The 14,011-nt window shown below is 44.7% G+C and overlaps 1 protein-coding gene across 1 annotated transcript in view; it reads left to right on the top strand.

Moving 5' to 3' along the window:
* The first annotated feature begins 4,992 nt into the window (after positions 1–4,992).
* LOC121005462 (galectin-9-like) overlaps positions 4,993–14,011 on the top strand; it is a 47,251-nt gene continuing 38,232 nt past the window's right edge. Inside the window, exons 1-4 of the mRNA XM_040438231.1 lie at positions 4,993–5,099; positions 5,573–5,774; positions 6,874–6,993; positions 7,662–7,678. Coding sequence (XP_040294165.1) covers positions 4,993–5,099; positions 5,573–5,774; positions 6,874–6,993; positions 7,662–7,678 — 446 coding nt within the window. The remainder of the gene's footprint in view (positions 5,100–5,572; positions 5,775–6,873; positions 6,994–7,661; positions 7,679–14,011) is intronic.

The raw sequence follows: 14,011 nt of genomic DNA, 5'->3' as shown, positions 1-14,011 counted from the left end.
CTAAGTGTTTTCTCAAGGAGACATAGAAGTGGTATTGTAACGCTAATAACGGCGTCATGGCCACTGGCCATGTTGGTGGAGTACTCGAAACAACGCAACAGGGCACACAGGTCTCGCATGGAGGCCCAGTCATTGGTGGTGAAGTGGTGCTGTTCCGCAGTGCGACTGACCCGTGCGTGCTGCAGCTGAAACTCCACTATGGCCTGCTGCTGCTCGCACAGTCTGTCCAGCATGTGCAAGGTGGAGTTCCACCTGGTGGGCACGTCGCATATGAGGCGGTGAGCGGGAAGGCCGAAGTTAAGCTGTAGCGCAGACAGGCGAGCAGCGGCAGGATGTGAACGCCGGAAGCGCGAACAGACGGCCCGCACTTTATGCAGCAGCTCTGACATGTCGGGGTAGTTGCGAATGAACTTCTGCACCACCAAATTCAGCACATGCGCCAGGCAAGGAATGTGCGTCAAATCGGCTAGTCCCAGAGCTGCAACGAGATTTCGCCCATTATAGCACACCACCAGGCCGGGCTTGAGGCTCACCGGCAGCAACCACTAGTCAGTCTGTTGTTCTATACCCCGCCACAACTCCTGTGCGGTGTGGGGCCTGTCCCCCAAACATATGAGTTTCAGAATGGCCTGCTGACGTTTACCCCGGGCTGTGCTGAAGTTGGTGGTGAAGGTGTGTGGCTGACTGGATGAGCAGGTGGAAGAAGAGGAGGAGGAAGCTGAGTAGGAGGAGGAGGAGGAGGAGACAGGAGGCAAAGAATGTTGCCCTGCGATCCTTTGCGGCGGAAGGACGTGCGCCAAACAGCTCTCCGCCTGGGGCCCAGCCGCCACTACATTTACCCAATGTGCAGTTAGGGAGATATAGCGTCCCTGGCCGTGCTTACTGGTCCACGTATCTGTGGTTAGGTGGACCTTGCCACAGATGGCGTTGCGCAGTGCACACTTGATTTTATCGGATACTTGGTTGTGCAGGGAAGGCACGGCTCTCTTGGAGAAGAAGTGCCGGCTGGGAACAACATACTGTGGGACAGCAAGCGACATGAGCTGTTTTAAGCTGTCTGTGTCCACCAGCCTAAATGACAGCATTTCATAGGCCAGTAGTTTAGAAATGCTGGCATTCAGGGCCAGGGATCGAGGGTGGCTAGGAGGGAATTTACGTTTTCTCTCAAATGTTTGTGAGATGGAGAGCTGAACGCTGCCGTGTGACATGGTTGAGATGCTTGGTGACGCAGGTGGTGGTGTTGGTGGTACATCCCATGTTTGCTGGGCGGCAGGTGCCAACGTTCCTCCAGAGGCGGAGGAAGAGGCCGAGGCGGCGGCAGCAGCAGAAGAGGCCGAGGCGGCAGCAGCAGAAGAGGTAGCAGGTGGAGCCTGAGTGACTTCCTTGTTTTTAAGGTGTTTGCTCCACTGCAGTTCATGCTTTGCATGCAGGTGCCTGGTCATGCAGGTTGTGCTAAGGTTTAGAACGTTAATGCCTCGCTTCAGGCTCTGATGGCACAGCGTGCAAACCACTCGGGTCTTGTCGTCAGCACATTGTTTGAAGAAGTGCCATGCCAGGGAACTCCTTGAAGCTGCCTTTGGGGTGCTCGGTCCTAGATGGCGGCGGTCAGTAGCAGGCGGAGTCTCTTGGCGGCGGGTGTTTTGCTTTTGCCCACTGCTCCCTCTTTGTCTTTTGCTACGCTGTTGGCTCGGTCTCACCATTGCCTCTTCCTCTGAACTTTGAAAGTCAGTGGCACGACCTTTATTCCATGTGGGGTCTAGGACCTCATCGTCCCCTGCATCGTCTTCATCCCTGACCTCCTGTTCAGTCTGCACACTGCAGAAAGACGCAGCAGTTGTAACCTGTGTTTCATCATCATCAGAGACGTGCTGAGGTGGTATTCCCATGTCCTCATCATCAGGAAACATAAGTGGTTGTACGTTAGTGCATTCTATGTCTTCCACCGCTGGGGAAGGTCTAGGTGGATGCCCTTGGGAAACCCTGCCAGCAGAGTCTTCAAACAGCATAAGAGACTGCTGCATAACTTGAGGCTCAGACAGTTTCCCTGATATGCATGGGGGTGATGTGACAGACTGATGGGCTTGGTTTTCATGCGCCATCTGTGCGCTTTCTGCAGAAGACTGGGTGGGAGATAATGTGAACGTGCTGGATCCACTGTCGGCCACCCAATTGACTAATGCCTGTACCTGCTCAGGCCTTACCATCCTTAGAACGGCATTGGGCCCCACCAAATATGGCTGTAAATTCTGGCGGCTACTGGGACCTGAGGTAGTTGGTTCACTAGGACGTGTGGCTGTGGCAGAACGGCCACGTCCTCTCCCAGCACCAGAGGGTCCACTAACACCACCACGACCATGTCCACGTCCGCGTCCCTTACTAGTTGTTTTCCTCATTGTTACCGTTCACCACAATAAGAAAAAAAATATTATTCGGGCAAATGTATTGAATTCAAATTCAGGCCTAACACTATCTGGCTATCTATTTAGGTACCGTATTACACTGATACAGGCACACCAGTAATGACAGATTTAGCTGAATATAAATTTGAGGCCTATTATTTAGGCGCTGGGTGACAGGTATACGTTTACACACAGAATTAGACTTGGAATTGAACAGTAGCGTGTGTGTGAGGTTATTGAGAATAAACCTATCTGCACCTTGAATCTTATATACCCTTTTAGGGATAGATTTAAAGTAGGCCTGATACAGCAGAAACCACTAATTTAGAGAATTGCAAAATTGGGAATTGTATTTCAACCCAGAACAAAAACTGTGCTTTGACGGACACTAAATAACTTAACCAGCTAAAACAGTAATGACAGATTTGGATGAATATAAATTTGAGGCCTATTTTTTAGGCGCTGGGTGACAGGTATACGTTTACGGACAGAATTAGACTTGGAATTGAACAGTAGCGTGTGTGTGAAGTTATTGAGAATAACTTGGTGACAGGCTCAGCTTGATCCTGATGTAGGATATAGCAAAAAATAACCACATTATTGATGGTTAAATACACTTGGTGATAGCTCGTGCTGGCGCACCACAAGACACAAAATGGCCGCCGATCAACCCAGAAAAAAGTGAATGAAAAACGCTCTGGGCAGCCTAAAAACAGTGAGCAATTAAATAGCAGCAGTTCAATGATCCACAGCTGTAGATCGATCACTGAATGAAGTCTTTCGGAGGAGTTAATCTGCCTAATCTCGCCCTAACGTCGCAGCTGCAACCTCTCCCTACACTTGTATCAGCAGAGTGACGTGCAGCGCTACGTGACCCAAGCTTATATAAAGGCTGGGTCACATGCTGCACTGGCCAATCACAGCCATGCCAATAGTAGGCAAGGCTGTGATGGCCTCTTGGGGCAAGTAGTATGATGCTTGTTGATTGGCTGCTTTGCAGCCTTTCAAAAAGTGCCAAGAAAGCGCCAAACACCGAACCCGAACCCGGACTTTTACCTGACTATACAGTTCGGGTTCGCTCATCCCTACTTGTAAAGTGATTGTGCAGTGATCAAAAAATAATAATTTTTTGTCACTGCGGTGGGGCGGGTGTGGGTGAACGCACGTGTGGGCGACCGATCAGGCCTGATCGGGCAAACACTGCGTTTTGGGTGGAGGGCGAGCTCAGGTGACACTAATACTATTACAGATCTGACTGTGATCAGTTTTGATCACTTACAGATACTATGAAAGTACAAATGCTGATTAGCGATACGCTAATCAGCGAATCAGTCACTGCGGTGCGGTGGGCTGGGCACTAACCGACGCTAACTACCTAACCAAGGGGCCTAAACTATCCTAAACCTAACAGTCAATACTAGTGGGAAAAAATAGTGACAGTTTACACTGATCACTTTTTTCCCTTTCACTAGTGATTGACAGGGGCGATCAAGGGGTGATCAAGGGGTTAATTTGGATGATGGGGGTGATGGAGGGTGATCTGGAGGCTAAGTGTGGTGTTGGGTGTACTGACTGTGATGTCTGCTCCTCTGCTGGAACCAACCGACCAAAAGGACCAGCAGAGGAGCCATTTAACACCTTATATTTATAAATATAAGGTGTTAGATGGCTTCAGCAACCTGCTAGCGACGATCATTGGCTGGCAGGTTGATGACGAAATACTCCTCTAGCTTTTGCCGGCCCGCGATGCGCATGCGCGGGCCGGCTTTGAGCGAAATCTCGCATCTCGCGAGATGACGCGTATATGCGTGACTCTGCCTGCAGCTGCCGCCTCCGGAACGCGATCCTGCGTTAGGCGGTCCGGAGGCGGTTAAGGACAGCCAGGTGCTGCCAAAAACCCGGACCGGCATTTGACCCCACCTGGCTGCAAATCAGCCCAGGAGCACACGTCGGGAGGAAAATACCTGTTTTTCCAGAATAAACCTCTCACTGTGTCACAATATTTATAACAAAACCTCAGTGGCTATATTGCTGTTGTTCCGATCTCCCTCCCAGAAAGAGTTAATAAAAGTTAATCAGTAAGTTATGTGTACCACAAAAGGGGGAAATTAAAAACTACAATTTATCCAATAAAAAACAAGCCTTCATACAGCTACATAGACGGACAAATAAAGCTCTAAGCTCTTGAAAGGCGACGATGACAAAATACCAAAAAATTACATCTTTAATAAGGCCCAAAACTGATCACGAAGGCGTTTACATAGGAAGTTGGTGTGGTTCTCATGTTTGGGGGTGTGATGTGAAATAGGGTTATTTTTTTGGAGCAAAGAGCTCAGGAGTTTTACTCTTTTGTAAGGGAGTGCAGGTGTGTTTATTATCATATTTGGGGATGTGATGCTCAATGGGGGCTGGTGTGGTTGTCATATTGGGGGTAGTGAAAGCATCACATTCATCTGTCGTATTCTTCTGGATGTAAACTTACAGTATGTTGAATATTTCAATGAAATATGAAGTGTTGTTTATGGAACGACAGGAGTAATCATTATTTGTATCTTATGGTCCGAAAAAATTGGTAAATATTTATTTCATGACTATGATCTTTTCATTCCAGTCTGTTCCATTCGTTACCCAGTTCCTTGGTGGAGTCAAGGATGACACTGTGGTTATTATCAATGGCGATATCCTACCTTCAGCTAAAAGGTTTGCAATTATATAATATATTTCATCGATGATAAACTTTCTATTAAAAATAGAGTTGCAGTCTTACGCGCTATAAATCCCCACTGTGACTTGGTCTCATTCAATGGGGCTGATCGGCTTGCGACCGCCCGCAACAGTTTCCATTCTTCCTTTTCTATTCAAATGAGAATCGAGTGGTTTTCCCACAGATTTTAACTTGGCTTACGTGAACGAACCCTTAGGAGAAACATTCTCGAGGAACGTACTAGCTATGTACAATACTTCCTAAGCATGGGCAATGATGAGAGTCAGTACAGTGTATGGCATCAGTATTCAGAAGCCAAAACCTGGAGCGTCTGTAAAACACCGAAGGGGAGAGAATCTTTCCAGGATCACTTTTCTCCTCTTAAGATCCAGTTTATAATATGTTTCTTCTTTCTAATCTAATTTGGAAACAATTGCATTCCTGATGGCCGATGTATTTTTCCTTTTAGCGTTACAGTAAATTTCCAAACTGGTAGTAATGAAAATGACGACATCCCCTTCCATTTAAATTTTCGCATTGATGAAGGATTGGTTGTCTCCAACACAAGGCAAAATGGAATCTGGGGGACGGAGGAACGTAAATTTCAGGTTCCATTTACTAAGTGGCACCCTTTTGAATTCCGGATTATCATCACAAGCAAAGACTATAAAGTAGGTTTACATAATGAAGAATTTTGGAATGTTAATTTTTTTCTTCTCGTTTTTATTTATTCTCTATTTGAGTGGGGAGGGGGGATTTAGCCTTCCCCTGGATACCATGACTGTGATATAATATGTTCTAATGTTCATTCTGCCCTTTCATTATTTGCTAATGCCAGCCTTGACTTCTGATAACCTTAGTGTTTTATAATGCTTTTCATTTATGCATTTCTCTTGTACACTGATATATACCAGCTAGGACAAAAGCACGGTGCTTAAAGGGATTGTCTGAGATTTTGATATTGATGACCTATGCTCCAGAATAGATCATCCATATCAGATCAGTGGGGTTCTGCCGGCTTACACCCCCACTAATCAGTTTTTAAAGAGGCTGTGGTGCTCTAGTGAGCGCTGCCACATGGCCTGGGCAAGTTAATGAGGCCGAGCTTCAAAACCAAGTAAAATCAATGTCCCTGGTAAGCTGCGAGGAGGCCACATTGTTCACTGGAGTGCCGTGGCCTCTTCAAACAACTCATTGGTGAGGGCGACCTATCATCAGTTACAGAATCTCAGAAAACCCTTTTGGAGCGATTCACAGCTAACACAGCAGCAGAAATGTGGAAGAGATTAAAACAAATCCTCATACACACAGATCAGAACATTTCTGCAACCAAATCTGCATATAATTGCAATAAGAGGGTGAAATCTTCATTTCTACTATGAATTCTCCAACACATTCCTCAATATTCAGTGTGAATTCCAGACGGTGAACTGTAGCCATACCTGCCACAAGTGGTCGAATCCCTAGAGAACATGGTCATGATTTTTTACCTGTTTGATCTCAAAACATACATGCTTTTTCATGTCCGTGTTCATTGACAACCTAAAATATGAAGGACTACCACCAAGAAGAAGGTCAGGCATGCAAAAACTGTTGTAGAGGTCTGTAATTTTACTTCCTGGGGAGACGAAGAACTGGACTTGTGAAACTCATCCACCCGTAAGTTTGGGGTGCTTGTAGATAGCTAAAATTACTGACATACACGTAGCTCTGATTTTTTAATGCCAAAATTTTGCCTCTTCCTCCATCTGAATTGTTTCTCTCTTCCAGGTTTCTGTGGATAGAAATCTATTTACGGAATATGCTCACAGAATTCCTATAGAACAAGTCAAAACTTTAGCAGTAAATGGTGATATTGCTCTGAAAAGTGTGGCGATCGAAGCACAAGGGGTAAGAGAGACTGTACGGCCTTGGTTCAATTAAAGGTGTTATCCTGGATTTTACTGTATGGCTATAGTTCAATTAAAGGGGTTTTCCTGGATTTTACAAGTGATGCTATCAATACCTGATCCACAGAGGTTTGATACTCTCAACCCCGCTAATCAGTGGTTCTGCAGTAGCATTGTCGCCAGTTTTCAGCATTGGAACTACACAGCTCAACCAGCTCAATCCACTACACATTGAACAAAACTATATAAGGTACCCCCAACTCCAATTTCCCATATTTTGAAACCTCTTATTGGTGCAAATGTGGGAATTTAGATCCCTGCTGATCAGACAAATAGCTATAACTTGTAAAATTATAGATGACCCAGTGTCAGAGCTGCCTTTGGAGCCAATGACTTGCCCCTAGGGTCTATTTCTTTAAATCATAACCTATTGGGTTGGTCTCAAAGAATAATTTACTCTGTTGGGCCCAAGGAATCCCAATTTGATACTGGAAGACCCCTTTAATATCAATTATTTCATTGCTTCTCATCAAAAGATGTGAAACTGCACAATACTGTAGGAAATGAACATGGTGGATTCCTCCGTATTCAGCCAAGCAATCTCTTAGCTCAGTACAAGATACTAAATCCTGGACTCGTTCTGTAGCTTAATTCTTTTAATTCTTAAAGGGATTATCCCATGAAAAGTATTACTATGCCATGGATAGGACATTTCAAATGAAATATTATAAAATACATGCAATAAAAATATAGTTCAGTTTGTTTGTTTTTTGTACATTTTCCTCTCTAGTTGCGCCCCCTGCTGTTTATCCTTCTGGTCTACCTTATTTTGCTTTCAGAGGTGGACTGACATGCTCAGTAGCTTCCCCACTCCCTTTCTCCTGACAGTGCTGGCGTAGTGATCTCATAGAGTAGCAGGTGAAGCAGCCAAGACAACTTTTATTCATACATCCCTAAATTCATAGACACATAGCTTTAGCTCTCTAGACAGTGAAGAAGAAAATTGTGGGGGAATAACATCCTCTAGGTATCTCTGGGGTTATATCTGAAGGATAATTTTCTATGCAAAGGAGGCAGTAGCTAACAAAAGCTAACTGCAGTGCATCCTGGGAGATACAGGTACTTGATGAGCTGTTGACCACCCACAGAAAGGGAAGAAAATCAGTTAAGTGAGAAAAATAATTTTAAAAAGTATTTTAAATTAGTGGGATAATCCCTATAAAGGAGAGATTCAGCTTCTTTTTACATCTGGTTTTGGACCCCCTATTTTTCTCCATTTAAAATAAACAAGAAATAAATGAAGAATACAACATACAGCAGTTTAAAGAAACAAAGATGTATTGTGCCCTAAAAATAATAATAATAATAATAATAATAATAATAATAATATTTATATAGTTTCACCATATTCCGTTTTAGAATTCAGAGGCGTGATGTACAAAACAAAAGACATCACAAAGTTACCGGCTAATATACAAATAATTCACTAGAAATGAGGGCTCTGTTCGCAAGAGCTTACAATATATGAGGCAGGGTTGACAAAAGGTAGTTGATTGTTATAAAAAGTGGTCCAGCCATCTTCTAATTAAACGGAGTGGTGTAGGCTGATCTGTGTATGTGCTAGTGCTTTGGAGAGGGCTTTACTGTCAGAAGCTGAAGTTCAGATCTGAAGAGTCAGTTTAGAAAGCATGATAAGCCTGCCTGAAAAGATGTGTTTTTAAGGCACATTTGAAAGTAGGAAAGTTGGGAATTGACCCGATATTCCGGGACAGAGTATTCCAGAGAGTAGGTGCAGATCGAGAAAAGTCTTGAAGGTGGGAGCGAGAGGTAAGAATTATGGAGGATGTTAATCTTGAATCACTAGCAGAATAGAGAGCACGAGTAGAGTGGTAGACGGAAATGAGGGAGGAGATGTATGGAGGTGCAACACTGTGGAGAGCTTTGTGGGTGAGGGTGACAAGTTGGAAATATATTCTGTGGTGAAAGGACATCCAGTGAAGCGACTGGCACAGGCTAGAAGCATCAGTGTAGCGGGAGGACAGATAGAAGAGCCTGGCTGTAGCATTTAAGACAGACTGAAAGGGGGGAGTGTTTAGTGAGAGGAAGACTAATTAGTAATGAATTACAGTGGTCAAGACGAGAATGAATCAAAGCAACAAGAGTTTTTGCTGTTTCCACTGTAAGAAAAGGGCAGATTCTGGAGATGTTCTTGAAGTGCAGATGACAAGAGGAAGGGAACAAAGGAAAGATCCAAATCAAACATGGTCCCAAGACAGTTGACGGGCTACCTAGAAGTTATGATAGAACTGCAGACCGAAAATTGAAATATCAAGTTTAGGTGGGTTAGTAGATGGGGAAAGACAAGAAGTTCAGTTTTTGAGAGGTTCAGTTTTAGATACAGAGAGGACATGACTTTAGAGACAAGCTGCCAGACAAGCTGCCAGACAATTACTGGTCTTTTGGAGTAAAGCAGAGGAGATGTCAGGGGATGAAATGTATAGCTGGGTGCTATCAGCATAGAGATGGTACTGAAAGCCAAATCTACTGATAGTCTGTCTGATCGGGGATGTGTAGAGAAAGAAGCGTAGAGGACCCTGAGGAACCCCAACATCTAGAGGAAGAGGAGAAGAAAAAGAGCCAGCGAATGATACACTAAAGGAGCAGACAGAGAGATAGGAAGATAACCAGGAGAGTGTAATGTCCTTAAGGCCAATTGAGAGGAGCATAGTGGGGAGGAGTTTGTGCTCTACTGTATCAAACGCAGAGCTGCAGCTGCAGAGGGATCCAGAAGAATCAGTAGAGTATAGTTGCCATTCCTTTTTGCTGTGAGGAGATCGTTAGACACTTTAGTAAGGGTAGTTTCTGTAGAGTGGATTTGTAAGTGGTCAAGAAGAGAGTTTTCAGAAAGATAGCTTATTACGACAGAGTAGACAAGACGTTCCAGGAGTTTAGAGATGAAGGGGAAGTTAGAAACAGGTCGGTAGTTAGCAGCACAGGTCAGGTGATCAAGAGATTTTTTTTTTTGTAGTGGTATTATAACATAATATTTGAAAGAGGACAGAAAGATACCAGAGAGGTTAAATATTGTAGTAAGGTGAGTAATGACAGCTGAGGAGAGTGACTGGGGAAGGTGTGAGGGAATAGGACCACTGCTCCAGATGGTGGGACAACCCTATACTGTGTTACACTGTTCTTGTTAACACACAAAATTAATAAAAAACTTTTAATAAAAAAATAAAAAAAGAAGCTTGGAGACATCTTAAGGTTATAGGTTTGAAAGAGGAGAGAGATAACGTGGAAGAGTGGGAGGAAGGAGGATCAAAATTGGTTGGAGGCTGGGAGATTATTTCCTGCTGGATGATACCAATGTTTTCTCTGAATTAAGTGGCCAGGTCATCAGCGCAGAGGTCAATGATTGGCATGTGATCTTTAGGGCTTAGAAGAGAATAAAAAGTATGAAAGAGTCGTTTTTGGATGTTTGAGAGTGAGGAGACGAGAGAGGTGAAGTAATTCTGTTTGGCACAGTTGAGGGCCGAATTGTAAGTTTTAAGAATACGCTTATAATGGAGGAAGTCTGCTGATAGTCATGTGATTTCTCCATAAGCATTCTGCCCATTTGGAGCACCGCTGTAGAAAATGCGTTTCAGGTCTGTGCCAGGGTTGCCATTTTCTGTGTCGGGAAGGTCGGATTGATGTTGGAACTGCTTACTCCAGGGTGGTATTGAGGGTATGGTTGTAAAGATTGGCAACCAGGTCCAGACAGGAGAGGGAAGAGATAGGGGTAAGAGCTAACTGTAGGTTGTCAATCAGTTGCTGGAAGTAAATGCTGTGTAGGTTTCTGTAAGTGTAAAAAGTAGGAATATTGTGAGAAGATTGAGAGGTCTTTATACTAAAGGAAAGAAAATTGTGGTCAGAAAGTGGGAAGGTTGAGTTAATAAAGTTTGAGACTGAGCAGTGACAGGGAAGTGTATTGCCCTCTTCAAGAGTGACAAAGGAAGTAAGTTGTGAGAGGACAAGAGAGGAGGTTATAGAAAAAGAGAGGCTGATGAGGAGATAGGATTTTAAAATCACCCATAATAGGAGTTGGTGACATTTTCAGTTGCATTTTATGAAAAGGAATAAAGAAAATACAATGTAAGCTGCATTCGAATGTTTATTAAAAAAAGCCAAAATTGTATATATTCGACCCTTTGGTTACATCCGCATGGGGTTTATACGGTGCAGATTTTCCATCATAAAATTGCAAGCAAAAATATGCACTATATAATGGCAGCAGCAGAGTGGGAAGAGATTTTGTGAAATCTATCCAATGTAAAACATTTTTTGGAAGGAATTCACCTGAAGTGCAGCGTAGGGTTGAGTGAACCCGAACTGTAAAGTTCGGATTCGTACCGAACTTTACGGTGTTCGGCACCCGAACCCGAACCTGAACATTTCAGTAAAAGTTCGGGTTCGGGTTCGGTGTTCGGATAATATTAATATACCATCGGATCGGAGTTTTCTCCAATTCGATAATATATATTAACTTGAAGCGTTCCCATCACCATGGGAACGCCTCTATGTTAGAATATACCATCGGATTTGAGTTTGATCGTGAAAACTCAGATCCGACAGTATATTCTAACACAGAGGCATTCCCATAGTGATGGGGACGCTTCAAGTTAGAATATACTGAGAACTGTGGACATAACGGCCCCCTTCTGCCTGGCAGCACCTGATCTCTTACAGGGGGCTGTGAGCCGCACAATTAACCCCTCAGGTGCCGCACCTGAGGGGTTAATTGTGCAGATCACAGCCCCCTGTAAGAGATCAGGTGCTGCCAGGCAGCAGGGGGCCAGACCCCCTCCCTCCTCAGTATTAAAATAATTGGTGGCCAGTGCAGCCCCCCCCCCTATTAAAATCATTGGTGCCTAGTGCGGCCCCCTATTAAAATCATTGGTGGCTAGTGCAGCCCCCCCACCCCCACTCACCCCCTATTAAAATCATTGCTGTCCAGTGCGGCCTCCCCTCTCCCCCCCTAATTAAAATCATTAGTTAACAACCACACTCCCCCCCATCATTAGTTGCAGCGGAGTGGCAGTTCCAATCGGAGTCCCAGTTTAATCGCTGGGGCTCCGATCGGGTACCATGGCAGCCAGGACGCTACTGCAGTCCTGGCTGCCATGGTTACTTAGCACTTTTAGCAGCATTATACTTACGTGCGCTGTCTGTGGCCGGCCGGCGCTCCTCCTACTGGTAAGTGAAAGGTCTGTGCGGCGCATTGCTCATAGCACAGATCTGTCACTTACCAGTAGGAGGAGTGCCCGGCCGGCCACAGACAGCGCTCCGCTGCCACCAATGATGGGGGGAGGAGGATTGTTAACCTGTGGCCACTGCCACCAATGATTTTAATTAGGGGTGGGGGGGAGAGGGGAGGCCGCACTGGACAAATGATTTTAATAGGGGAGGGGGCGCACTAACCACCAATGGTTTTAATAGGGGGGGTGGGGGTGGGGGGCCCACACTGGCCACCAATGATTTTAATGCTGGGGAGGGAGGGAGGGGGGGCTGCACTGGCCACCAATGATTTTAATACTGGGGAGGGAGGGGGGATCTGAAAAAGCTAATACTATTATTTTCCTTTATAACCATGTTATAACTGAAAATAATAAAGTGAAGTCCGGGTCCCCCTTGACTTCAATACGGTTCGGGTCCAAGTTCGGATCAAGTTCGGGTCCCGAACCCGAACTTTTTTTTAAAGTTCGGCCGAACTCCCCGAACCCGAACATCTAGGTGTTCACTCAACTCTAGTGCAGAGTTGTATTCCAAAGCAACTAAATAAGGCTATGTTCTTACAGGTGCGCATGCTAAAAACTTAGGAGCAGAATAAAAATTTCTGAAATGTGGAATTTCAATCTGTACACCAAAAAATGTTCTGCATGAAATACAGCGCAAATTTTCTATTAGAAGGTGGATTGAGAGCAGATTTTATGCAGATTTTGGTGTTGCAAATGTACCGAAATCCACATGGAAAATCGAACGTTTGAACATGTCATAGGCTTTAGATGGTAACAGAAATATACATTATTCAGAAATTACTGTTTGTTTCTTTTCTAGGCTGCATTCCCCTAAAACCCTTAAAATCCGCTGACAGCACTGCACAGGTGATGGGAGCAGCACTTGAAGTATACCTCGGCGGAGGGTCATGCAGGTTTCAAGATTGAGAAATCCACCTTTGATTAACCCTAGCACCATGATTGCAAGTGTCCTAAAGGCGGTACCTTCTGGTTCAGTGCCCTGCGCTCTCCTCACTGAACACTTCCCCAGCCCCTCCCCTCTGCTTTCTAAATGACAGCTCTAGTGGTTTCCCGAACGGCCGCTACAACCCCAGATTGCTGTGTTGTTGCAAAAAAAAAAGCTAAAAAATAAATAAATGGTTCTGGAATGCAAAGACAAAGCAGAAAATGTTGTGTGGTCCTTAATCTCAAAATGCCTTAAAACCTAAAGAATAATAAAAATACTTATTGGTATTATTTCTGATACTGGAAAAGAACACATCTCTACATCCATGCATAGGTGGGGTGTACTTACCATACAGTAATCTGTCCGTAGTGTCTCATTATAAAATGCTCCTGGATACACAAGATAATATGACATGTAATTACCATATACAGGAGACTCAACAGTCAATAAAAATTTAACCAAGAGAAACCCACCATATGGGCTGTGGGACTGAAAACAGGGTGACAAAGAACCTATAAGGGGTAATCAAGGGAAATTATTCTACGTTTTTCAAACGAGAACTTTTTTTGATGACAGAGTTCATAGGATACAGGTAGAGTTGAGCGAACACCTGGATGTTCGGGTTCGAGAAGTTCGGCCGAACTTCCCGGAAATGTTCGGGTTCGGGATCCGAACTCGACCCGAACTTCGCCCCGAACCCGAACTCGACCCGAACTTCGCTCCGAACCCCATTGAAGTCAATGGGGACCCGAACTTTTCGGCACTAAAAAGGCTGTAAAATAGCCCAGGAAAGGGCT

The sequence above is a fragment of the Bufo bufo genome, chromosome 6, assembly GCF_905171765.1.
Source record: "Bufo bufo chromosome 6, aBufBuf1.1, whole genome shotgun sequence".
Classification (NCBI taxonomy): Eukaryota; Metazoa; Chordata; class Amphibia; order Anura; family Bufonidae; genus Bufo; species Bufo bufo.
Note: the sequence above shows the minus strand (reverse complement) of the source record. Positions and strands in the feature narration are given on the sequence as shown.